Genomic DNA, 26,373 nt, shown 5'->3' on the forward strand with positions numbered 1-26,373 from the left:
GTCACCAGTCCTGAAACGTTAACTCTGATTTCTCTTCACAGATGCTGCCAGACCTGCTGAGCTTTACTATCAATTTCTGTTTTTGCTTATAATCACATAATCTGCCATTTCACAACCCACTGTCAGCCACTAACAGTGCCCATTAGTAGCTACTCACCCTCCTAGTCAGAATGTTATGCACTCCTTTGCCTGTCCAGCTGTTCTTCCTCTTTGGGCTCTCTCCCCACCTGTCATTTTCCCTTTATCCCCTATCCCCCACTCAATCTTCTGTAAATAAACCGATATTTTCCCAGCTACCATCAATTCTGAGGAAGGGTCATTCAATTCAGAACGTTAACGCTGATTTCATTTCTTCTTCACAGATGCTGTCAGACCTGCTGGGCTTCTCCAGCAGCTTCTGCTTTTGTTTCTGATTTACAGCATCTGTGGTTCTTTTGGGTTTTATCAAGGGTCGATTAAGCTGGTTAATAAGCCCAAAAGCGCAAAAGCTTTGAAGATTATGCTGCACTTGCCAAGATGTGGTCAGTATGGGCAGCTAGGTGGGGAATGGTGTTGTTGGCTTCAAAGGGGCTTAAAGCTGTGCGGAGTGTGGGAGCACGCTGGAGCATCCTCTGTGCCCACTGGTCGTAGCCTCCATCCTCCCCCAGCCTTAGAAGTTAGGTCCTCAGTTTCTTCTCATCCATTCTGTAAAACCCATTCCCCCTTGCTTGCTGAATTTCCAAGAACCAGCAGCATCCCCCCAACTCCACCCCCCGGCCCCTGCGCCTATCCCCTCCACAAACCCAAAGTTCTTCCAAGTTGGCTCTGGACTCCGTGGGGCTCCCTACAAGGACCCGCCTGTAGTTCCATCTGTGCCCACTGCTGAGCCCTGGAGCTATCAGGTCTGTTGGAGTATGAAGAGCAGGCCCTACCAGGGGCTCATGGTTGCAGGTTGGAGCTCCAAACCAAGCATGTTTCTTCCGGGGGAAACCAAGTGTTTTTGGGGGAATCACTCTGACATTAAACTATGGAGACTTTCCGTCCCATTCGTCAGAGCTGGACTGCACCCATGTTCCCAGGATACAGGCTTGAATTCAAACCCAGGTTTGTCACTTGACCGTGGGACATTTGATCTGAAGATTTTCTTTCACTTATTCATTCAGGAGATGCGACAAGTATACTGTCCACTTCTGCAATCCTCTGGTGAGTGACTTTCTTCAACCACTGCAGGCCCTGAGATGCAGCAGCGTGCCCAGTGTTTTAGGGAAGGAGCTCCTGGACAGAACAAGGGGAGAAACAGTGATGTAGTTGCAAATCAGGACAGCGTGTGCCTCCGCTGAGGTCCCCGATTCATGGGATGCTCTTGAAGAAGACTTGGCTAGTTGCTGAAGTGAATTTTGACAAATCCAGGAACAGATCCCAGGAGAAGGATTGTAAGATGTGGGAGGAATCACTTACCCTGGATCCTGACAAACCAGTCTCCCCTGGCTGGCCTCTGTCACCCTGTCCATCAAAATATGAAAACAAGAGGGCCCGTTATTACCCACTTCAATCAATAACTCCTTCTCATGTTCACTTGTCTCCCTCACTCTTTCCTTGGCATTCTGAGATGCCCGTAATATATCAGGCTTATATTTTCCACATAAATAAAACCCTTCTCTCAGGATATTAAGCTGATGAATTGCACCCAAAAGATTGGCCTATTAACTGACACCTTTACCCACTCCCCATTGTCTAATCATCCAAATAAAGGAACCCCCTTTCCCCACAGTCACCACAATCCTACCAGGCCATAGGGCTGCTCTCTGATTACAGACAGAAACACAGAGGGCAGCGGCGATTTAACCTGAGGGTCACCACACCTCAGGCAATGGGCGAGGCTGGGAAGGGGAACCCTTCGTAGTGACGTTAGTTGGTGTGGCTACTGAACCCATGTTGTTCACATCGCTCTATATCACAGACCGGCCAACTCAACTAACGGCAACCCGACTAAAATGAAGGAAGCAGCTGGGTATCCAATCAAACTGCATGAGAAACGAGAATGAGAAATGCTCGGCGTCTGAACAAGGAGGTGTCAGTTCGAATAACTAATCAGGTACAGACAGCAAAATAAAGACAGAATGAAAAACTGGTTCAAGAAATTGAGAAAGAAGAAAACCAAAGAAAAGAATTTCCACTTTTAAGAATCTCAAACGTCATTAAAATATTTTAAACTGAAGGAATGGGACAGTCCATTAGAAGAATTAATTTACTTAGTTTTCGGGCTTTATTACACTTCAAAGGATACACATCCTATAATGGACAAGATCAAAGCTTTTTCTGAGTTTAGATGCTACCTCTTCAGTCAGGTTACGCTGTTCAGTGCTGAGGCTCTCTGGTAGACACTGAAGGTGTGTAACTTCAAATGGAGCAGAACATCGCAGGCAGAACATTCGGATTTAACCGTTAAGGAGTGCAATAGCAGGAGCTACCATTCAACTTCTACGTAAATCACAGCTTAGAATAATTGCCACAACTTCAATTCCACTGGTAAATCAGGTGCTGTTGTAATGCAAAGGACCTTGTGGGGTCGGTATGTCTCCATACTCACTATTTGATACCAAATAAAACTCAGTCATTCTCAGTAATTTGGTCTTAAACCCCAGCTCCTCCCCAGCACACACCCCCCAACCATACGCAGCATTGTTTCCAATCCCTACTCGCTCGGGACTAACATTCCAGCCGGTACGGTTAAGAAAGAGTGAATCAAGCTTATTACCAACAGAAAAATTACAAGAGAAGACAACAAGTTCCGATCATAGCGCTGAAACACTTGCCTTGTCACCCTGTTCACCCTGAGGTCCTCTGGGACCCTAAAAGAAATGAAAAGATTAACGCTGAATCATGCAAGTTTTAAGATGTGTGCCACACTTCAGATGTTGCAAATGCACATTACCATGCTGCATACATTTTCTAATCAATTTAAAATGTAAAGGAATGTTCCCATTTGTTTATCCTGACCTCAAATTGATTTACTTTCCTCAAAGCAGATTGGGTCTAATGACCTCTTGGAAGTGCAATCATTTGGGTCTTGTGGCCACAAAGGGAGATGCAGGATATATCTAGTAACAAATTACTTTGTACTTTTTTATGGTTTAATGGCAAACATTACACTTAACATCTCACACTGAACAATTCCACAGGAGATGGATTGTTGTCGCGCCCTTGAACTTGCCTGGCAGGACAAAGAAACTGGACTGGATTTTACGACCACAGACCGGATGCCTTATACCCCAGCCCTACCACACTCATGTAAATTAGGGCATTGGTTTGGCAGTTCATTGTCAACCCATCAATGTCTGATAATACATTATGACGGGAGTAGACAGGGTTAATGGCAGGCGTCTTTGCCCTCAGATGGGGGATTTTGAGACTCGGGGGCACATTTTAAGGTAAGAGGTGAAAGATTTAAAAAAGGCGTGAGGAGCAAATGTTTGTACACAGGGAGTGGTTTGTGTGTGGAATGAACTTCCAGAGGAAGTCGTAGATGTGGGCACAGTTACAATGTTCAAAAGACATTCAGACAGGTACATAAACAGGATAGGTTTGGAGGGATACGGGCCAAACACAGGTAAATGGGACGAAAACAGAAATTGCCGTAAAATCTCAGCAGGTCTGGCAGCATCTGTAAAGAGAAATCAAAGTTAACTGAATACTAAGGAAGGGTCACTGGACCTGAAACGTTAACTCTGATTTCTCTCCACTGATATTGCCAGACTTGCCGAGCTTTTCCAGCAATTTCTGTTTTAGTTTCTGATTTGCAGCATCATTTGCAGTTCTTTCGGTTTTTATTCGGTAAACGGGGCTAGTTTAGTTTGGGAAATTTGGACATGTTGGACTGAAGGGTCTGCTTCTGTGTTGTTTGACTCTATGAAGCAGGAACTGAGTTACTCGCTGTAGAATTTCCAGGCTCTTTCCTTGTCCAGTCCAGTTTCTGGCCTGCACTGTAGGGATTTTGTGATTATGGCATAATCTTACCACAGGTTAGCTCTCTCTTGCAGCCTTGTGGTTAGGAACATGCCACAGTACAAGCGCAGAATCCCTACAGTGCACAAAGAGGCCATTCGGCCCCTTGAGTTTGCAGTGCCCCTTCAAACAGCATCCCATCCAAACCCACCACCACCCACACAATCCCTATAATCCTGCATTTACCACGGCTAACCCACCTAGGCTGCACATCCCCAGACACTACGGGGCAATTTCCCATGGTCAATCCAACTAGCCTGAACATCTTTGGACTTTGGGAGGAAAACAGAGCACATGGAGGAAATCCACGCAGACACAGGAAGAATGTGGAAACTCCACACAGACAGTCACCCGAGGGTGGGACTGAACCCAGGTCCCTGGCACTGTGAGGCATGAGAATTAAGCACTGAGCCGCCCCGAAACGTCAGCGTTCCTGCTCCTCTGATGCTGCTTGGCCTGCTGTGTTCATCCAGCTCTGCACCTTGTTATCACTGATTCTCCAGCATCAGCAGTTCCTACTATCTCTGAAACAGTAGACCTGATGTTTTCTATCCCACATTAGACTCCTTTAAACATTCTTCAGCAGTGCAACAAGGCCATGAATGTTATAAAGGCAGCTGTCACACGCGAGGAATGGTCAACAAAACGTGAAACAGGTACATGGACAAGGAAGAGGAACCCACAAGGTTCACTCTCAGGAGACAAGTACTCTACAGAGCTGCCTCTATAGCAGGCCTCCTTCATAACTTAGCACAACGTTGGTGAGTGAGGCAGTATTCATCTCGCGAAACAGTGCAATCTCTTCTATTTCTTCTCTGAAGCCAGCCCCATGTGTACAATGAAAATCCTCACACAAATCTAGTCAAGCAGCCAGGAACAAAACCTTAGCAACAGGAGGGGGCCTGCTGAGGGCTTGTTTCACCATCTTACGGCTGACCTGCATCTCAACTGCACTTAGCTGCCTGTGGTGCCGAGTGTTAAGTGCATCTCACAAACATCTACTAATCACTTTGTCCTCCGAGATCCACTTTTCTGGGGGACAGAAGTCCTAAATTGACTCCTGAATGGCCTAGCTCCAATTTTAACTTTATTCCCTCTGGAATAGTTTCGCCATTGGAATTCTCTGCCACAGCGAGAGTGTTGGAAGCTCAGACTATCAGTGTGTTCATGTAGAAATGTATCGATTACTGATTACCAGCCACATATAGGATTATGGAGGTAGCACGGCATTGAATCATTCAATCAGCCGTGACTGTATTAAGTAGCAAAGGGGGTTCGATGAGCTAAATGGCCTACCCCACTTTACAATAAACATATCGATCCCACCAAATCCTTTTTAATATTCTCTCCAGCTCTCTACTACAAATATTCACACCTCCTACTTTTCCATCTCTTCCCTCTCTGATGTACTCAGTACGTCTGCGGAGTAGCCAGACCGTGCTTGAATGGAGTTGGAACACTTTAGCTTGTTTATATGAAATGTTTTTAATGTGTTTAATTTAGATAAATGTGAGGTGCTGCATTTTGGAGAGGAACATCAGAGCAGGACTTATACACTAAGTGGTGAGGTCCTGGGGAGTGTTGCTGAGCAAAGAGACCTTGGAGTGAAGGTTCACAGTTCCTTGAAAATGGAGTCACAGGTAGACAGGGGGGGGTGAAGAAGGCATTTGGTATGTTTGTCTTTATTGGTCAGTGCATTGAGTATATGGGAGTTGGGAGGTCAAGCTGCAGCTGTACAGGACATTGGTTCAGGCACTTTTGGAAAACTATGTCCATTTCTGGTCTCCCTGCTGGAGGAAGCATTTTGTCAAACTTTAAGGGTTCAGAAATGATTTACAAGGATGTAGCCAGGGTGGGAGGGTTTGAGCACTGGGAGAAGGTGAACAGTCTGGGGCTATTTTCCCTGAACCATCAGAGACTGAGGAGTGACCGTACAGAAGTTCATAAAATCACAAGGGGCATGGATAAGGTGAATAGACAAGATCTTCTCCCCGGGGTGGGGGAGTCCAAAACTAAAGGGAATAGGCTTAATGTGAGAAGGGAAAGACTTCAAAGGGACCTAAGGGGATACATTTTCATGCAGATTTTGTGCCTGTATGGAGTGAGCTACCAGAGGAAGTGGTGGAGGCTGGTACAATTACAACATTTAAAAAGCATCTGGATGGGTGAATGAGTCGGAAGGGTTTAGAGGGGCATGGACCACATGCTGGCAAATGGGACGAGATTTATTGAGGGTATCCGGTCAGCATGGATGTGGTGGACTGAAGGGTCCATTTCTGTGTTGTACATCTCTATGACTCCTTGACTCTAAGTATCTTTTCTCCGTTGAGTTAACAGAGGCGTTAGTCCAGTTAGTTTGTTGAGATTCATAATGGCACTAACCCGGTCACCTGGTTCTCCTTGGCGGCCTGGTGGTCCTGAGAAACCTTCACCTGCGTTGCCCTGGAAACAGAGAAAGAAAACTTCAGAGTCCATTTTAAGAAACATTTTTATCGCTTTGTAAGCGTCCTTGTTTCTGTAGGACAGCTGTATAGATATTTCCAGCCATGTCACTACCAACCTCATCCAGGCAATGTGTCTTTGGATTTCATGAGCATCATGTCTCCCCAACCTTGTGAAGCAGATTCCAAAGTATTGGGCAGATATGAAGACAAGTTAATGGGCTTTTACTTTTCCCTGGTGTTAGGGAAATAAAAAGGTGCTGGAAATAACCATTCTACACTCTTAGCCTGTACTCAGCATAGATATAGCCTACAGCATTAATTCTGTCAATGCCAACATGGCAGATGGTGAAGTTCCAATTCAATGAAAGTCTGGAATTAAAAAAAGCGAGCCTAATGGTGACTGATGCCCTTTAGAGAAGACAATCTAACATCTTCGTCTGACCTGGTCTCCAGATCATAGCAACATGGTTAACTCTTAGCCACCCTCTGGGTGATTAGTGATGCCAGTAAATGCTTGTTTGGCCAATGATGTCCACATCCTATTAACAAATAAATGAAAAGCCTGGATTCTGAGACTATAGTTTGAGTCACCTTTTTGCATCAAACATAATTGATCAGAAAACTCGCCTGATCTCACCATCCCTCAATCAACGGCTTGTGGTGGAATGATGAGAAGGTCCTATCTGCTTGGTCACACTATGATTGGCCATAAGATCTTGGGGTGGGATGCAAACCTGGAGCTTCTAGCTCTGAGGCAAGGATGTCATTTGCTACATCACGAGACCCTCCTTCCGTGATCTGGCTGTTGGGGCAGCACGGTGGCTCACTGGTTAGCTCTGCTGCCTCACAGCACCAGGAACCCTGGCTCAGTTCCAGCCTCGGGTCACTGTCTGTGTGGAGTTTGCACATTCTCCCCGTGTCTGCGTGGGTTTCCTCCGGGTGCTCCAGTTTCCTCCCACAGTCTAAAGATGTGCATAGCCAAGATCAATGTGGTGTTACAGGAACTGGTGGAGGGGGAATGGGTCTGTGTGGGATGGTCTTCAGAGGGTTGGTTCAAACTCAATGGACCAAATGGTCAATTCTATGATCCAGAATTTAATACTAGTCCTTGACTATCTCACCACTGTTGCTGTGCCTGGCACCCTTGGGACATATGCAAGTACTGTCCCTGGTTTATCTTTCACTGTTATTGGCCTTTATATCAGGAATGAAAATAATTGTTTTTTTACCTTTTCACCTTTCGGTCCTGTTGACCCAGGAGGTCCTCTTGGTCCCGGACTACCAGGCTCACCAGAGCTTCCCTTCAAAGGAAATGCAATGTTAGTTGTAATTAATGTAATCGTGCAGTAATGGATGTTCCTTGCTGCAGCCAGACCTCCTCATGTTTCAATACTTACTGGGTGGCCCGGCTCTCCTTTCTGGCCTGCTCCGTCTACCGAACCCTGTGGGATAAGTCAAGCGGTCAGTTGGTTGCTTGAGTCTGCACTTCCATGAAGTTCAATGCTTCCCGCTGCCCCTGCACAATCTCTCTCTTGAGCTGCAAAGGTGGGGCAGTGAGCTGCTCCTGAACCCCTCGCTCAGACTGCTCACCCAGCTGGTGATCTACTGCACCCCCACCAGCCACGTCACCTCAAACATTATCCCTCAAACCTCATGTACAGGTGTAAAATCATGATGGTGAGGGGGTGGGAAACAGATCATGAGATTTTCTGTTTGAATGCCTCTACCCCGAAACTTCACGAATATGGGTCCACGTTCTTGTCATTGCTATCTTCTCCCTCAACTGGGAAGGGTTGTAACTTGAATAAGGGAGACATTTCAAACCAGAACTTTCAAACTTTTCCCACCAACATCTACAATATCAAGTGCACTGAACAAAGTGAACATGTTGTCAATTTCATGAAAATGATGCAGGAACACAAGCCTTTCCAATATATACCAGAAGACTGGCCAAAGTGTGAGAATTTCAAATGAGAGAGAAAGCTCACTAGCAATATAAAAACAGATTGCAAGAGTTTCCATAAGTATTTAACAAGGAAAACAGTAAATAAGGTGAGCATTTAGAGAATGAGTCAAGGAATTAATAATGAATTTTAAAAGAAAAACAGCTGCGCGAATACTTTGCATTGGTCTCCACTGCAGAGGACACAGATAATGCCCAAGAAATTAATGAATCAAAATTTGAAAGAGAGGGAGGAACTTAAAATCATTTCATTTTGCAGGGAATGGGTACTGACAACATCGCTCAACTCCCCAGGTCTTAATGAATTTCGTCAGAAGTCACACAATACCAGGTTATAGTCCAGCAGATTTATTTGAAGTCATTAGCTTTTGGAGCGCTGCTCCTTTATCAGGTGAAGGTCAGGAGCGGTGCTCCAAAAGCTTGTGATTTCAAATAAACCTGTTAGATTATAACCCCCCCACCCCGGTGTTGTGTGACTTTGGACTTTGTCCACCTCTGCCCAACACCGGCACCTCTACATCATTGATGAATTTCATCCAAGCTTTTGAATCATCGATGCATTGTTTTTAATTTTTGATATTTCCCGAGATACTGCAAAGGTCCCATCAAATGGAATTCCTTTATTCAAGAAAGGAAAGAAGCAGACAGCAGGTTAGTACAGGCCAGTCAGCTTAAAATCTGTTACTGCGAAGGTGTTGGAATCTATTCTGAAGAGGGTGAAGTAGGATATTGAGAAAATCTCAATCAAATCAAACTCAGGTGGGGCGCTGGGCCCTTCTTGAAGAGTGGATTTTATCAGGCACAGTGAAGAAGCAGCTCTGGGACCCAAATAGGAACACACAGGTCACTGTAAACACAATGAATGGGCAGGAGGGGCAAACCCGAGCACAAGTCACATCCTTTGAGACATGGGGGCAGAAATGGAAAGGAACAAAATAAAAAATAAGATCAGCCACGGAACTGAATCAATCGAGATGATGATTGAAAGGAACATTCACTTACTCTCTCACCTGGTTCGCCCTTTTCCCCCTGCAAAAGAATGAGAAACTCACTAAGAAGAACACTCAAATATTTTGCAATGCTATCGTAGAGAATTGGACACTCTTCGAAATGTTCTGTTGGAGACTGCCTCAATGCAGTACGCAGCTGGAGGAACACAGCAGGTCAGGCAGTATCCGAGGAGCAGCAAAGCTGATGTTTCAGGTTTACACCCTTCACCAGTCCTGCTGAAAGGTGTAAACCTGAAACGTCAATTTTCCTGCTCGTTGGATGCTGTCTGACCTGCTGTGTCCATCAGCTCTGCACTTTATTGAAACTGACTCCAGCATCTGCAGTTCTTGCTCTACCTAATGAAGACTGTAACACTCTTACTGACTTCTAACAAGCAACAAATACAAAAATCAATCTTTATTTGTTTCAGTTGATTATTCTGTAACATATCAAAGTAAATAGGATCTCACTGAAAAATGATACTATTGAGTGCGACCAACATTGACGTTAAAGAAACGTTATTTGCCACCAGTTAGATGTTTTCCTAATCAATTTGTTGCGAGGTATTATTTAGACATCTCTGGTATAGATGAGACATGAGCCTGGACCTCCTGGTCTTAAGGTATGGAACATTGTCACTGCACCACAAGGATGTTGTTTGCTCCCTCTTAAAATGTATTTTTTTTAAAACTTAGAATCCCTACAGTGTAGGAGCAGGCCATTCAGCCCATCGAGTCCTCCCAACATCCCATCCCAGATCCATCCTGTTCCTGCATTTCTCACCCACCTAGCCTGCACATCACTGGACATTACGGGCGATTTATCATGGCCAATCCACCTAACCTGGACATCTGGGACTGTGGGTGGAAGCTAGAGCACACAGAGAAAACCCACACAAACATGGGGAGAATGTGCAAACTCCAGACAGACAATCGCTCGAAGGTAGAATGGAGCCCAGGTCCCTGGTGCTGTGAGGCAGCTGTGATCTCCATTGAGCCACAGTTTCACCCATTGGGAATTTGGTTCCTTTTTGGAGACCTAATTTAAATTGTTATTCAAAAATAGTTTAATCAGATACTTCTGGGCATGACAGGGGCTGAAGCATATTACCACTCCCAGAAAATCACTTTTTAATCTGAATTAGAAAATTACTTTTGAGTTGCTATCTTGAGTTGCATTGCTCCTTTGTGGAGTTGTCAGGTCATCTTGGTTTAATTTGGCTGAATTTGTTTCATGTTAAATTTAAAATTATATAAAGGGAGAGTGGGTATTGTGCATAATCAACTTCCACAGCAACATTTTAATTAAAATTTGAAAGTTTCCTTTATTCATTGACTCTATGAGGGTATCGCTGGCCAGGCCAGTATTTATCACCCATCCCCACTCACCCAGAGGGCAGATCAGAGCCAGCCACATTGCTGTGGGTCTGGAGTCACGCGTAGGCCAGACCAGGTAAGGATGGCAGTTTCCCTCCCTAAAGGAAATTAGGGAACCAGATGGGATTTTCCCAACAATCAACAATGGTCATCATTTGACTCTAAACTTAAGATTTTGTTGAATTTGAATTTCACCATCTGCTGTGGCAAGATTCGAACCAAGGTCCCCAGAACATTATCTGCATCTCTGAATTAACAGGCCAGCAATAATCCCACTGGGCCATCACCCTCCCTTGCCTTTGTTTATCACACTGCCCCTTTTAAGGGGTTGTCATCACTTTATTTAGAGATAGCAAGAACTGCCGACGCAGGAGTCAGAGACAACACAGTGTGGAGCGAGAGGAACACAGCGTGCCAGGCAGCATCAGAGGTGCAGGAAATCTAACGTTTCGGGTCTGAAGAAGGGTCCCGACCCAAAATGTTAGCTTTCCTGCTCCTCTGATGCTGCCCGGCCTGCTGTGTTCCTCCAGCTCATCTCTTTATTTAGTCGGATTTGGTTTAATTAAGATACTATAAAGGAGACGGGCTGTTAATTCAATTCAATTAGGTCGATATGGTTTAATTTGAAAGAGTATAAAGAGCAGCTCAGTGCTTTTGTGATACAGAGGTAGGGTCTCTACCTCTGGGCGTGGAGACAAGGGTTTAAATCCCACATGCTCCAGAAGTCTGTTGCTTGGAACAGGTTGATTAGAAAATTAGCTGCGACAATAGGTTAAGGGCTCTTGTGGTACAGAGGAAATGCCCCTATTTCTGTGTTAGAAGATCTAGGCTCAAATTCCGTCTAATCTGGAGGTATGTCGTAGCATTTCCAAAAAGATTGCTTCGGGAAATAGTCATCAGGAGGAACTGTAGGATGTGCAGGGTACCAAGTCGGAAGCGGATATGATCTGTGAATATCCATTATTAAGAAGATTCCCTGGAAGCTGAGGGGTGGCTGTATGAGGGTGACGAGGCAAGGCCTTTTCCTCAGGATAGGGGTGTCCAAACCTAGAGGGCACAGGTTTAAGGTGAGAGGGGAAAGATTTAAAAGGGACCTAACAGGCAACATTTTCACACAGAAAGTGGTGTGTGTATGGAACGAGCTGCCAGAGGAAGTGGTGGGGGCTGGTACAATTACAACATTTAAAAGGCATCTGGATGGGTATATGAATAGGGAGGGTTTAGACGGATGTGGACCAAATGCTGGAAAATGGGACTGGATAAATCTGAGATATCTGGTTGGCATGGACAGGAATTACAGGTCAAAGTCTAAGAATTTGGGGTAGGCCAATTAGGATTGAGATGGGGAGAAAATCCAGAGTGGTGAGCCTGAATTCTCTGCCACAGAAAGTAGTTGAGGGCAAAACACTGAATGTTTTCAAGACAAAGTCAGGTATCTATGGGTATGGGGCAGAAGTGGGAACAGGGCACTGAATAGGATGATCCGGCATGATCTTATTTAATAGCAGAGCAAGCTTGAAGGGCCGAATGGCCTACTCCTACTGCTATTTCTATGCTTCTGGGGACTTTCTGACTCAGAGCTCTAAGCAGAGCTGACACCGAATTGAGAAAACCTCAAAGGGTATTCTTATAACACCTTGCCTCCAAGACAGCTGGTTATAACTCAGCAATGATTATCACGCAACAATCCAGCAAGTAAAGGGATTAAGTGTGCATTTCATATTCGATGCTGAGTTTAATTCTTCTCGTAAAGATTCTCCTTGTTAAATTGACAACATACCTTGACAGGCCTCCCAGGAGGTCCTGGTGGGCCAATCGGACCTTGTGGCCCGACTTGACCAGGGGAACCATTGTCACCTCTTTGTCCAGGAAACCCAGGTGGACCACGAGCGCCCTACAATAGAGAATCAAAAGAGATGCTGAGCTACCAACTGGCTCTCATTGCAGTTTGAAGATTGTTCAACAACATGCAGTTTGGCCAGCAACAACAATTTTCATTTGTATAGCCCCTCAAACATAGTCAAAAATGTCCCAAGGGTGTTTCACTGGACAAACAGCAAACAAAATTGATGTCAGGTCACATTTGGATAGATGACAGAAAGCATGTTCAAAGATGTGCTTCTAAAGAGGAGAGAGAAGTGGAAAGGTTTGTGGTTGGAATTCCAGAACCTGGGGACCAGGCTGGTAAAGATACCAATAGTGGGACATGTAAATCCAGGGATGCTGAATGGGTTGGAACTGCGGGGGAGGGGAAGGGCCTAAGAGGAATGAAGGGCTGGAGGAGGTTGTGCTGAAAGGGGTTTTAGGTTGATAGTAGCTGCGGAGATCGGAACGGAAGATTCTCTGCAGCCCAAATAGGATGTCAGTGACGCAAACACATTAAGAATTCACAAGGAATTGAAGAGAATATTGCACTTGTTTCCTCATAGAAACAACTGACTGCAGGCACTGCACACCCCAGTCAGGCAATAGAAAGGTCAGCTATCTCAGGTCTGGGGTAGTCTAAACATCACAAAGCACTGAAACAAAGTGTCACAACTTATTTCGATAGTGACTGGGATCTGACGCAAATAGAAAACTTTGAAGGGGACTGTAGTAAATCCTCCTTCCAACTCTGTGCCCAACACCTCAGTGCAAGTCATTGATTTCTTGATGAGTAAGTGGATCAAGGATTATGGGGAGAAGGCAGGACAATGGGGTTGAGAAACATATTAGCCATGATCAAATGGCAGAGAGGACTTGATGGGCCAAAAAGTCTAATTCTGCTCCTGTATTTTATGGTTTTATGGACTTATGGGCCTCCATCAATAAGATGATATCTGTCGAGAAAACAGAGGGTCCAGAGTAGCCTATTAGTGATCTTTAAGATGGTGGAAGGGTTTGCTGAGATAGATATCAAGATCCTTAGAAGGGAGGCTGTGGTAATGTCACTGGTTAATAATCCAGAACCCCGGGGTGGGGGTGGGGGGAGGTGGGTGCTGGGTTTGAATCCCAAAAGGGCAGATGATGAAGTCTGAATTCAATTGGGGGTTGGGGGGTTAAGAAAGGTGATGGTGACCACTGTCGATCATAAAATAAAACATTTGGTTCACTAACGTCCTTTACGGAAGTCAAACAGCCATCTTTACCCAGTCTGTCCTGCATGTGACTCCTGAACAATATCAATGTGGTTGACTCTTCACTGTCCTCCGAGCAATTAGGGACTGGCAATAAATACTGGCCCGGCACATCCCATGAACGTACAAAAAGATCAAACTGAGGGGCTGTGATTATCAGATAGTTGCCAATAAATCCACTAGGGAATACAAGAGAAGCTTCCTTCCATAAATGAGGACCTTCCCAGCACAAAGAGTGGCTGAGTTGAACAGTGTAGATACAGTGAAGGGGAAGCTGGATAAATACATGAGTATAAACAAATATAAGGACATATTGAAAGATTTGGTGATTTAAGGTGGGACGAGAGGACCATTAACACCGGAACAAATACACTGACACGTTACCACAGGTTCTCGGTAAAGAGTGAAAATGTGCCACGTACTGGATTACCCGGCTCGCCCTTCCTGCCAGGATAGCCTCCGCCAGTTGTAATGTGCGTGCCCGGTTCACCCTGAAAGAGGAACAAATGCGCAAACATAAACAAAAGAAAGAAAGAATATGCACTAATATATAGCTTCCGACATCCCCAAAATGACCTCATGCCTAATAAATCACCAGAACACCACATTCTCTCGGAATGGGGACAGTGAATCAGTAAAATAGTAAATCAAGCCCACTGCCAGCATCGCCAAATACTACAATCAAGCCTACCCCCACTGCGGTCCTCTCGGAATGGTTCCTTTTTTCCACAGAGATCCAGCATGGGATTCAATGGGCCAAACAGCCCACCTTCTGTTGCTATAATTACTTGTTATAAAAATGACAGTGTAAAGCTCTGTACAGGGTGCATCTGGAGCGCTGCACTCAGTTCTGAACGCAACAGAAAGGACATACCAAACTTGGAGGGGGTGCCATGCAAATTCACAAACATATTAGGATTAGAGGGGTAAACTATCAGTGAGAATCTCTCAGTCCTAAATGACCTACCCTGTGTTCTTGGACTGTGGTCATTGGTTCTGGATTCCCCTGTCTTCAGGAACATCCTTCCTGCCTGTATTCTGTCACAATTTTATAGGCTTCTCTGAGATACTCCACGTTTTTCCAAACTCCAGTGAACATAGTCCGAACCAATCCAATCTCTCTTCGTACATCCATGCTCTCATCTCAGGAGAGCGAACATCACTCTTCAGTCTTCAAAGTTGACCCTGAGTTTCCAACATTTGCATTTTTTCCCAGTTTAGCCTCCTCCTTCACCTCCCCAAATTACTTTTTTGAAGTTCAATGCTGAGCAGAACATCTTCCAGTTGGACACATGAATTGAATAATTTCAGATCCTAGATAACAAAGTGTGGAGCTGGATGAACACAGCAGGCCAAGCAGCATCTCAGGAGCACAAAAGCTCTCTGATGAAGGGTCTAGGCCCAAAACGTCAGCTTTTGTGCTCCTGAGATGCTGCTTGGCCTGCTGTGTTCATCCAGCTCCACACTTTGTTATCTTGGATTCCACAGCATCTGCAGTTCCCATTATCACTGTCACTAATTTCAGACACTGATCGTTAACTTACAGCTTTGAACAGCCTGAACTGATAGCGTTTCTGCTACTGACTCATCATTAAGTCACCCCTGTTCTCTCATTCTATTACAGACTGTCCCTTCTGTTTCGCACCCACCCCACCACACCCTCACTCCTCTTCCTTCCTCTATGTTTGTTTGTATCTCTAGCTGATCCAAGTTCCGACAAAAGCTGCATTTTACACTCTCCAGCTAGTGGGTTGGAAAGATTGTGTGTGTGTGTGTGTGTGTGTGTGTGTGTCTGTGTGTGTGTGTGTCTGTGTGTGTGTGTGTGTGTGTGTGTGTCTGTGTGTGTGTGTGTGTGTGTCTGTGTGTCTGTGTGTGTGTGTGTGTCTGTGCATGTGTGTGTCTGTGTGTGTGTGTGTGTGTGTCTGTGTGTCTGTGTGTCTGTGTGTGTGTGTGTCTGTGTCTGTGTCTGTGTGTGTGTGTGTGTCTGTGTGTGTGTGTGTGTGTGTGTCTGTGTCTGTGTGTCTGTCTGTGTGTGTGTGTGTGTGTGTGTGTGTGTGTGTGTGTCTGTGTGTGTGTGTGTGGCGGGGGCGGGGGCAGGCCCAAATGAAATCCAGTGAGTACTTTTCCACCCACTCCAACCTGACTAATATTTTACATGGCACACAGCAAATATCAGACAGCAGCACTGCTCACCCTTCCATGCTTGAGCCTATTGAAATGTTTAAGTTGAACTACAGATAGCCTATTAGGGCCACATGTCGCCACAATCCACCCACATTTTACCCACGCTAGGGTGAAGTGCACGTTGTGTAGGAAAGCTGGCAGTTCCTGCTGTCCAGGCTGGTATCAGGCAAATGGGGTGAACCTTCTTTAGATCCACAGCATCATCAGAGACGACCGCTGGGCAGCGCGGTGGCTCAGTGATTAGCACTGCTGCCTCACAGTACCAAGAACCTGGTTTGGTTCCAGCTTTGGGTAACTCCCACAGTCCAAAGACGTGCAGGTTAAATTGGTCATGTTAAATTGCCCCAGCGTGTCCAGGGATGTGCAGGATGGGTGGATTAGCCATGGGAAGCACAGGTTTGCAGAGACAGGGTGGAGGAGCTGGATCTGCGTGAGATGCTCCTCAAAGTATTGGTGCAGACTCAATGGGCTGAATGGCCTCTTTCCTTGGGGATTCTATGATTTGAACCTCAATCCAGGATGTACTTCCTCTGTTATCCATCACCCAGCCTCTCCAATGCTTCAATATTACTTTGGAAGCTTTACTACACATTCAGGTTGAAGTAACATTCCTGAATCAGATCAGATGTGAAGGGGTGAATGGCTTACTCACACCCCCGAATTCACATGTTTACTTGCTCATACATTTGTTTTTTTTTGAAATGTGCTTTTAAAAAACAAAATTGTGTACAGACCTTTTCTCCCTTTGGACCTGGAGGCCCAGTTCGTCCTGGTATCCCGGGCTCCCCCTGTGACAAGAAACTAATATTTTAACATCATATCCTCTTTCAGCCTGGAACACAGGTTGGGTACTATTCAACAGAAAAAAACTCTCCTTTTACAAACTCAAGGCATTCCAAAAATTTACCCGCAGCCAATTCACGAAATGATATCAGAATGTGGTGGGAAAACTCATCAGGTCTGGCAGCTTCTGCAGGGAGAAAGCAGAGTTAACATTTCAACATTTCAGGACCTGAAACATTAACTCTGATTTCTCTCCAAAGAGGATGCCAGACCTGCTGAGTTTTGCCAGCTTTTTCTGATTTCCAGCATCTGTAGTTCTTTGTTTTTATTTGTTAAGTATCTTTGTGAAATGACTAACTGTAAGAAATGCTCAGTTTATACACAGCAAGCTCCCACAAAAGTAAGGTGATGATGACTGGGTTTTTAATGCTGTTTGCTGAGAGACTGGGCAAAAAACTGCCCTGTTCATCCTATAATTGTACATAGAGTCTGATGGGTATATTCCAGCTCACTCAGAGAGTTCAAGTTGCTGTAGTTGCACGCACATTTCAATCAGGAGCTCTAGATCTAATTTCCTGTCGACTGCATGGCTGTCCAGGAAACCCGCTTATTCTCACCACCTAGATAACAAGGTGCAGAGCTGAATGAACACAGCAGGTGAAGCAGCATCAGGGAAGCAGGAAGGCTGACGTTTCGGGTTACCACCTGTCCTGTTGTGTGACTGTGGATTTACACATTGACTGTCAACCTGTTTTAGCCACAATGTGAATACAGCTAGCTCAAAGGTGCAGACACTACCCATTATGCCACAGGCCTCCTCCATGAGCACAAAGGTCAACAGAGATTGGGTGCTGAGGAGCTGAAGTTGGGGGAAGACAGGAGACAGTCTGCTTTTCTGTCATGAAAAGTCCGAGGGTTAAAGGTGGCCCATTCTAAACTGGTTTCAGAGAATTGTGTTGCTCTCTCAGAGAGGCTGGTCTTTTTCTGGACATGGGCTGTCTCTGAAAAACTAGAAACTGGTTCAGGAGTGAAAAAAAAGCGGCAGATCCAAGGGTCGACCCTGTGCCAACTCAGGCACATCCACATTGGCTGGCAGGTAATCAAACCAGGAGCGAGAGAACTCAATGCCATTTGAAGCATTTACTCACAGAGATGAGGGGGTAACTCCACACTGAAAGCTTAAAGAACAGGGGGCTCAGTAGTTTGCACTGCTGCCTCACGGGACCAGGGGCCCAGATTCAATTCCAGCCGTCGGGCGATTGCGTGGAGTTTGCATGTTCTCCCCGTGTCTGCGTGGGTTTCCTCCGGGTGCTCCAGTTTCCTCCCACAGTCCAAAGAAGTGCAGGTTCGGTGGATTGGCCATGCCAAATTGCCCTGTGGTGTCCCGCAGTTGGGTGCATTGGCCATGGGGAATACACGGTGGCAGGGACAGGGGGATGTGGTGGGTCGGGGTGGGTTGGTCTTCGGAGGGTCGGTGCGGACTTGATGGACTGAAAGGCCTGTTTCCACACTATAGAGGATCTATGATTCTATGTTAGATTATTAAATGGACTGCTGTAACTTGAAGAGAATCTGTGCGAGAAAATTCTATTGATCGACCGTAAACTTGAAGACAGGCAGGGTCCCAGAATCATAGAATCCCTGCAGTGTGGAAGCAAGACCTGTGGCCAAACAAGTCCACACTGACTCTCAGAGCATCCCACCCAGACCCATCACCCTACACCCACCTAATCTACTGCTGCTATGGCGCACACTTACCCTCTCTCCTCTCAATCCTGGGGTACCTTGGTTCCCCTATAAAAAAATTGAACGAAGTCACAACATGAACTAAGAAAACCCTTCAATGAAAACATGTTTAACTGAGTAAGATACAAATGAAAACTGGAGTGTCGTCATGACTATGCAATACAATTTAATGGCTCTTGACCTGCTTCATCTGCAGAGATACAGACCCTAATTTTCACTGCTTCCTCCTAGATACAAACACCCAAAATACACGATTTATTTTAGCAGTCGAACCTGGGAGAAATGCATTTCCTGCTGGCCCTTGAGAAACCAAGTAAGGAAGATTTGTCCAGTGCCTCTCACAATCTTTAGAACGTTCCAAAGAACTTGACAGCCAATCAAATACTTGCTTCAAGAGTAGTCAACATTGCAGTGCAAGAGATTCGCATTTTACACAGCAAGATCTAAAATCTAGAGCAGTTTCCCGACCTCGAGAGCTTCAAGGTAAAACCCAGCACAGGCTGGCTGGAGGCTAGGCCCAGCACGGACTGGAATCCAGGCCCAGCGCGGACTGGAGGTTAGGCCCAGCATAGACTGGAGGCGAGGCCCAACATGGGCTGAGGGCGAGACCTAACACGGACTGGAGTCTAGGCCCAACACGGACAGGAGGCAAAGCCCAGCGCCGTCTGGAGGTTAGGCCCAGCACAGACTAGAGGTTAGGCCCAGCACAGACTGGAGGCCAGGACCAGCACAGACTGGAGGTTAGGCCCAACATGGACTGGAGGTTAGGCCCAGCACAGACTGGAGGTTAGGACAAGCACATACTGGAAGCTAGGCCCAGCGCAGACTGGAGGTTAGGCACAGCACAGACTGGAGGTTAGGCCCAGCACAGACTGGAGGTTAGGCCCAACACGGACTGGAGGTTAGGCCCAACACGGACTGGAGGTTAGGCCCAGCATAGACTGGAGGTTAGGCCCAGCATAGACTGGAGGTTAGGCCCAGCATAGACTGGAGGTTAGGGCCAGCACAGAATGGAAGCTAGGTCCAGCACAGACTGGAGGTTGGACCCAGCGCAGACTGGAGGTTAGGCCCAACATGGACTGGAGGTTAGGCCCAACACGGATTGGAGGTTAGGCCCAACACGGACTGGAGGTTAGGCCCAGCACGGACTGGAGGCCAGGCCCAGCACAGATCAAACGCTAGGCCTGGCATGCACCAGAGGCTAGGCCCAATGCAGATTGGAAGCTAGGCTCAACATGGACTGGAAATAGGTCCACTACAGAATGGAGGCTAGGCTCAACACAGACTGGAGGCTAGGTGCCAATGTGGCCTGGGTTGGAAATGCTGTTATTCTGAAACATTTATTTCTTTATTTTTCTAATTTATTCCTATGGTTTTGTAGTTTGTACCTAAGACGGGACAAAGGTCTGTAATGCTGCATTTTCGACTTCTCCATCTTTCTAATTCTTTCCTAAGAATCTGAGCCTAGGTACCTAAGATGGTGCTGTGGGTGACGACTTGTAAACTTTTCACTTACTTATGTCAGTACGTGGCAATAAAGCAAATTCTAATTCTAATCTGGCAAACCAAATTGAGATAGCTGACCACATCAACCGTTTGATGGCGTTGGTTTAAAGATAAATATTGATCGTGTTCCTTGGAGAGAATTCTTCTGCTCCGTTGCAAATGGTATCTCGCACATGTCAAGGTTCGGGAACAGCCTTGTGATAAATTGTCTGAATTGTTTTACATTTATTTGCAGGATGAGATCACTATTGGCAAAGCCATCATTTCTTGCCTATTCCAATTTGGTGAACCACCCTTTTGATTACCACCGAGAGGCTTTCTGGGCCCTTTTTTAGAAGGCAGGCATGGGACTGGAGTCACGTGTAGGCCCAGGCAGGGTCAGGACAGCATCTTTCCTCACGAATCAGTTGGACTTTTTTGAATGACAGACATTAACGTGAATCTAAACGCCAAGCCCCTCTCCACTCCCCACTTTCCCATTCCCTGAAAAAATCTCTGTGCTGGCACTGAGTTGGCATTCTGTCGGTTCATTGATAACTCACTGGCAGTCCCGTTGAGCCTGGATGACCCGTTCTGCCCGGCGTTCCTGGTTGGCCGTCTCTTCCTGGGTATCCCTGGAAACCAAATACATGCCACCAGTCACTGAGTTGCTCACAGGAGCGGGAATCTAAATGCACTGCCACTTGATCCTTGAATGACAACCTAATTCCATCAATCCCTGAAGACAGGGGCTTCCCAAACACTGAGCAATGCATTTGGATAAGTTCAGTACTCACTGGATCTCCTTTTTCGCCCTTTGCCCCTCGGTGCCCTCCGTCTATGGTTCCTGGGATCCCTGGCGGTCCGATTGGACCCACTGGGCCTTGAGGGCCTGGCAGTCCAGGGGAACCCTGCAACAAACAGAAGCCTTCATTAACTATTTCAGCATGTCCATCCTGCTCAGAGTAACCACAGCATCTTATGCTCAGGGCACATGTATTGTTCATTCTCCGTTTTATAATGCATCAGTGTCTAATTCTTAATAATCCCACACCATCGCTTCACTTTGTACGGCACAGGTGAGAGAAAGCAAAGAAATAGCCAATAAACTACTCATGAGGAATAGATGAAAAGTAAAGGAGTGAAAGCAGAGGAGCAAATGTTGATTCATGTTTTGCAATCATGCCTAATTTTGTCCAAGAATTTCTACTTTCATTCATATGGTGACAACAACACTTACGTTTCTTCCTGGCTCCCCTTTCTCACCCTGAAATAAAACACCATACTTTCATTACTGTGCGAAATCAACACCAACCGATTCAATTACAGGCTTATACATCTTTGGACTTCTCCGTTTTACAGGAAGAGGCCAGGACGCAGTACCAAGTGGATTGCTCTGGAAGAGAGAGACAGCATGGCCATGATGGGTCCAATAGCCTGTTTCTCTGATACAGCATTCGATGAGATTTTTAGCTAATTAGAACTTAGCAGCTAGGAAGGGTCGTGAGAAAAGAAGAGGAAGGCTTACGCAAGACTTACCTGAGGGCACTGGGTAACACAATGGCCTGGTGCTGGCATCTGCAATGATCAAAAATACAGCTTCACTTGCATTGAGGCACTTTCAGTTTGATGAGTAAAAACTCATGGTGTTGACTACCATGGTAACAATTTACATTAACACAGCAAATGGGCACCTCAGAGGGGTATTATCAGAAAACGGTTGACATGGGTAAATGGTTGGCACTGCTGCCTCACTGCGCCAGGGAGCTGAGCTCGCTTCCACCCCTGGGTAACTGTGTAGAGGTCTGCACATAGTCTACGTGGGTTTCCTGCAGATGATCCGGTTTCATCCCACAGTCCAAAGATGTGCAGGTTAGAGTGGACTGGCCATGCTAAGCTGCCCATGGTTGAGCAGGTTGAGTGGATTAGCCATGGCAAATTCAGGGTTACAGGGACTGGGCAGGGGGAGAGGTGGTAGGTTTTGGGGGGGGTGGGGGTTGCTCTTCGGAGGATCAGTGTGCACTCGATGGGCCAAATGGCCTGCTTCCACACTGTAGGAATTTTATGTTTAAGCCAGGTCCAGGAAGGATTTGGGGAGTGTCATAAAGCAGGAGCAAGCAAAGAGAGTTTAAGGAAGGAATTCCAGACCTAAAAATTCAGGCAGCTGAAAGTACGGCCTTCCGTAACACAGCCATTTGAGTTGAGGATTTGCAAAGGAAATTTAGGCGAAGGAAAAGCAAAGGGGCGATGATCAAGGGAGCGCAGTTAATGGGCAGAATGGCTCTCACCTAAAACTAAATCAAAGAATGGCCGATGCTAGGGATCTCAAACAAACAAGAATGGAAATTGCTGGAGAAACTCAACAGATCTGACAGCATCTGTGGAGGGAAAAGGGATCATCAGTTCCGATGTGAGGGTCAATGGGCTCGAAACGTTAACTCTGTTTTCTCTCTCTAAGACGCTGCCAGACCTGCTGAGTGTCTCCAGCATTTCTAGCTCCGGTTGGCTCTCACTCACCACTGGTCTGCTAGCAGCCACACAGATTACGTTGGCCAGAGCCCCTTCAAACTGAGTGAGTGAGTTGAAGTTCTCTGCATAGACAATGTTTTTGGGGTCTCTGCCAGTAACAATTCTCTGCAGTTCGTTAACGTCCGCATCGCCGATACCAACAGCAAACAGATGGATGCCTAGCATCAATACAAAGGTTATTCAGATCGTTAGAGGCTGTAGCAGCTGCCGATGCTGGAGTCTGCAACAAGGTGCGGAGCTGAAGGAACACAGCAGGCCAGGCAGCGTCAGAGGAGCAGGAAGGCTGACATTTCGGGTCTGGACCCTTCTTCAGAAAAATCTGAAGGAAATTTTTCTGAAGAAGGGTCCAGACCCGAAATGCCAGTTTTCCTGCTCCCCTGATGCTGCCAGGCCTGCTGTGTTCCTCCAGCTCTACACTTTGTTATTCAGATCGTTAATCTAGTTTAATGTTCCTTGAGCAGTTTCCCGGGATAAAGTCGCACAATAACCATGTTGTGAGATTCTCCTGTCAGCCCGCATTTCCTAACAACCATTGGGCTTTTCACACTCCCATGAACATCCTCTCCTTGTGGAGATCTAGTGGCACAGTGGATACCATCTCCACCTCTGAGCTGGAAGTTCTGAGATGGTATTGCTCACCAGGAATTTGGGCAGCACAGTGGCTCAGTGGGTAACACTGCTGCCTCACAGCGCCAGGGACCCGGCTTTGATTCCACCCTCGGGGAGACTGTCTGCGTGGAGTTTGCACGTTCCCCTTGTGTCTGCATGGGTTTCCTCCGGGTGCTCCGGTTTCCTCCCACAGTCCAAAGATGTGCAGCTTAGGTGGATTGGCCATGCGAAATTGTCCCGTAGTGTTCAGGGAAGTGCAGGCGAGGTGGACTAGGCATGGGAAATGCAGGGTTACAGGGGTTGGGTAGGGGGATGCTGTTTGGAGCATCAGCATGGACTCAATGGGCCGACTGGCCTGCTTCCGCACTGTGGGGATTCTATGATCCTGTGAAGGAAGGCATGTTTGTAACACAGCCTTGCAAGCTGAGTGTCAACTTGTGAATCCTTTCAACACACACCAGGCACAAGGAATGTGAGAGTTTCCTTGTGTCAGCCATGTTTGATGCAGGCTGCTGCTGTTTAAACTATAGTTTCTGAATCAGGACAGCGACAGGTTACTGTGCAAAGTGACATCAGTGTGCGCTTCAGGAGAGAAGGTAAAACAGCTTCCCCCTCCAATGAAGATAAAGATTCCCAGTGTGGCAACTCTTTGAAATGCCTTGCAGACCTCCCATCCCACCCTGCACGCGCTGCACTCCCATTAATCCCAAAAGTACTGGCCAACAAACTCCCAGATGACGGTCTAACATTGCACTTGATATAACTTGTTGAGGCGAGGTGATGGCCTAGTGGTATTATCGCTGGACTGTTGTGACAAAGATAATATTCTGTGGACTGGGGTTCAAATCCCACCATGGCCGATGGTCAAATTTGAATTCAATAAAATACTTGGAATTAAGAGTCTAATGGTGATCATGAATCCAATGCCAATTATTGGGGGGAAAACCTATCTGGCTCACTAATCCCCTTTAGGGAAGGAAACTGCCATCCTTACCTGGTCTGGCCATAGGTGACCCAACACCCACAGCCATGTGGTTGACTCTTAACTGCCCTCTGGGGCAATTAGGGATGGGCAATAAATGCTGCCTAGCCAGCAATGTTCACACCCATGAATGAATTTTAAAAAGCCCTACCTCTAACCAGTTGTTACCTCCAACCAACATTCAGTTTGAGTTTTGAATGCAATTAGCCCAAAACATTTTTCATTGAAGCATAGAAATTAGGAACAGGAGTAGGCCATTCAGCCCTTTGAGCCCACTCCATGTTCAATATGATCACGGCTGGTCAGCCAACTCACGACCATAATGAACTGCGTAAAATAGGGAGGAACTTGCAGGATTATTCATTTCTTTTCACCAAGACCAAAATTTATTGCCCATCCCAAGTTGCCCCGAACCAGGAGACTTGCTAAGCCATTTCTCAGGGCAGTTGGAAACAACCACATTGGCAGTACGTCTGGAGTCACATGTAGGCCAGACCAGGTAAGGACAGCAAACGCCCTTTTCCAAAATGTTTTAGGATAGCGGAGATGATTTAGGATTCAGATGAGGAAAATTTCTTCATTCAAAGGGTAGTAAACTTGAGCAATTGTATACCACAGAAGGACAGGGAGGCCAAGAGTATGACGTGGTTTCAAGAAGGCAGCCCACTGGAAATCTTTCAAGAGCATTGCGTTGTGGCCACCCCAGTGATATTCCCAAACCCAAGAGACAGGGTTTGAGCAGAGAAAGAGGTTTATGTAGAGAGAGCAAGAGTATGGTATTGAGATAAAGGATCAGCCATGATCATATTGAATGATACAGTGGGCTGAAAAGTTTCTATGTAAAGGACATTATCAAACTTGACAGGTTTTTAACAACTAGTTGTTATAGTTGCTAACCCTATTTAAACACATTTATATTCCAGACTCACTGCTAGCTATATATCAGTTTCACCAGTGAGATTTGAACCCTCATCACAAAGGATTAAGCTGGGTTTCTAGATAACAGCCCACTAACATTACCACTACACCACCATAAGCCCCAGCACTATCCCAGCAGTGGAACAGCAATGCACAACTGCAGGTATATACAGTAAAGCTTAGTGTTGAGATCGGAATGACAGTGTTTCCATGCATTTCCATCCATGTTACAGAAACACCATAAGACATTGGAGCAGATGTTGGTCATTCAGCCCACTGTGTCTGCTCGGCTATTCACAGCTGATCTGATCATTCACGACTCCACTTTCCTGATTTTTCCCCATAGGGTTGTAAAGAAGGCGTATGGTGTGTTGGCTCTCATTAGCAGGGGGATTGAGTTTAAGAGCTGCGAGGTTATGCTGCAGCTCTATAAAACCCTGGTTAGACCACTCTTGGAATATTGTGTTCAGTTCTGGTCACCTCACTGCAGGAAGGATGGGGAAGCTTTCGAGAGGGTGCAGAGGAGATTTACCAGGATGCTGCCTGGACTGGAGGGCAGGTCTTATGAGGAAAGGTTAAGGGAGCAAGGGCTTTTTTTATTGGAGTGAAGAAGGATGAGAGGTGGCTTGATAGTGGTGTAGAAGATGATGAGAGGCATCGATAGACATTTTCCAGAGGCATTTTCCCAGGATGGAAATGACTATTACGATGGGGCATAATTTTAAGGTGATTGGAGGAAGGTATAGGGGAGATGTCAGAGGTAGGTTCTTCATACAGAGGGTGGTGGGTGTGTGGAATGTGCTGCTGACAGTGGTAGTGGAGTCAGATACTTTAGAGACTTTTAAGAGACTCTTGGATAGGCACATGGAGGATAGTAAAATGTAGGGTATGCTGGGTAGATTGATCTTAGTAGGATAATAGGTTGGCACAACATTGTGGGCCGAAGGCCCTGTACTGTCCTGTACTGTTGTATGTTCTCACCCATGATCTGTCTATCTCAACCTTGAACATATTTAATGACGCACCCTCAACAACCCTCTGTAGTAAAGAATTCTATAGATTCACAACCCTCTGAGAGAAGAAATTCCTCATCTCTGTCTTAAATGGGCGATCATGGCAAAATATGTAAATCATGTATGTAAATCATGATATTGTACAGCACAGAGGTGAGCCCTTTGGCCCATTTTCCTTGTGCCAGCCCTTTGAAAGAGCCATCCAATTACTTGAACCTTTGCTTCTTGTTCTTGAGAGTGTGACTGGTCCC

General features: G+C 46.1%; 1 protein-coding gene across 1 annotated transcript in view; it reads right to left on the minus strand.

Annotated features, from left to right (window-relative positions):
- Window positions 1-26,373, minus strand: part of col7a1 (collagen, type VII, alpha 1) — a 443,464-nt gene that overhangs the window by 240,254 nt on the left and 176,837 nt on the right. Inside the window, exons 32-46 of the mRNA XM_059649672.1 lie at window positions 22,589-22,758; window positions 21,611-21,649; window positions 21,312-21,338; window positions 20,869-20,982; window positions 20,635-20,706; window positions 18,599-18,634; window positions 16,792-16,845; window positions 14,296-14,364; window positions 12,538-12,651; window positions 9,394-9,420; window positions 7,826-7,870; window positions 7,658-7,729; window positions 6,367-6,426; window positions 2,796-2,831; window positions 1,438-1,482 (exon numbers count right to left, since the gene is read on the minus strand). Coding sequence (XP_059505655.1) covers window positions 1,438-1,482; window positions 2,796-2,831; window positions 6,367-6,426; window positions 7,658-7,729; window positions 7,826-7,870; window positions 9,394-9,420; window positions 12,538-12,651; window positions 14,296-14,364; window positions 16,792-16,845; window positions 18,599-18,634; window positions 20,635-20,706; window positions 20,869-20,982; window positions 21,312-21,338; window positions 21,611-21,649; window positions 22,589-22,758 — 980 coding nt within the window. The remainder of the gene's footprint in view (window positions 1-1,437; window positions 1,483-2,795; window positions 2,832-6,366; window positions 6,427-7,657; window positions 7,730-7,825; window positions 7,871-9,393; window positions 9,421-12,537; window positions 12,652-14,295; window positions 14,365-16,791; window positions 16,846-18,598; window positions 18,635-20,634; window positions 20,707-20,868; window positions 20,983-21,311; window positions 21,339-21,610; window positions 21,650-22,588; window positions 22,759-26,373) is intronic.

This window comes from Stegostoma tigrinum, chromosome 11 (assembly GCF_030684315.1).
Source record: "Stegostoma tigrinum isolate sSteTig4 chromosome 11, sSteTig4.hap1, whole genome shotgun sequence".
In the NCBI taxonomy this organism is placed as follows: domain Eukaryota; kingdom Metazoa; phylum Chordata; class Chondrichthyes; order Orectolobiformes; family Stegostomatidae; genus Stegostoma; species Stegostoma tigrinum.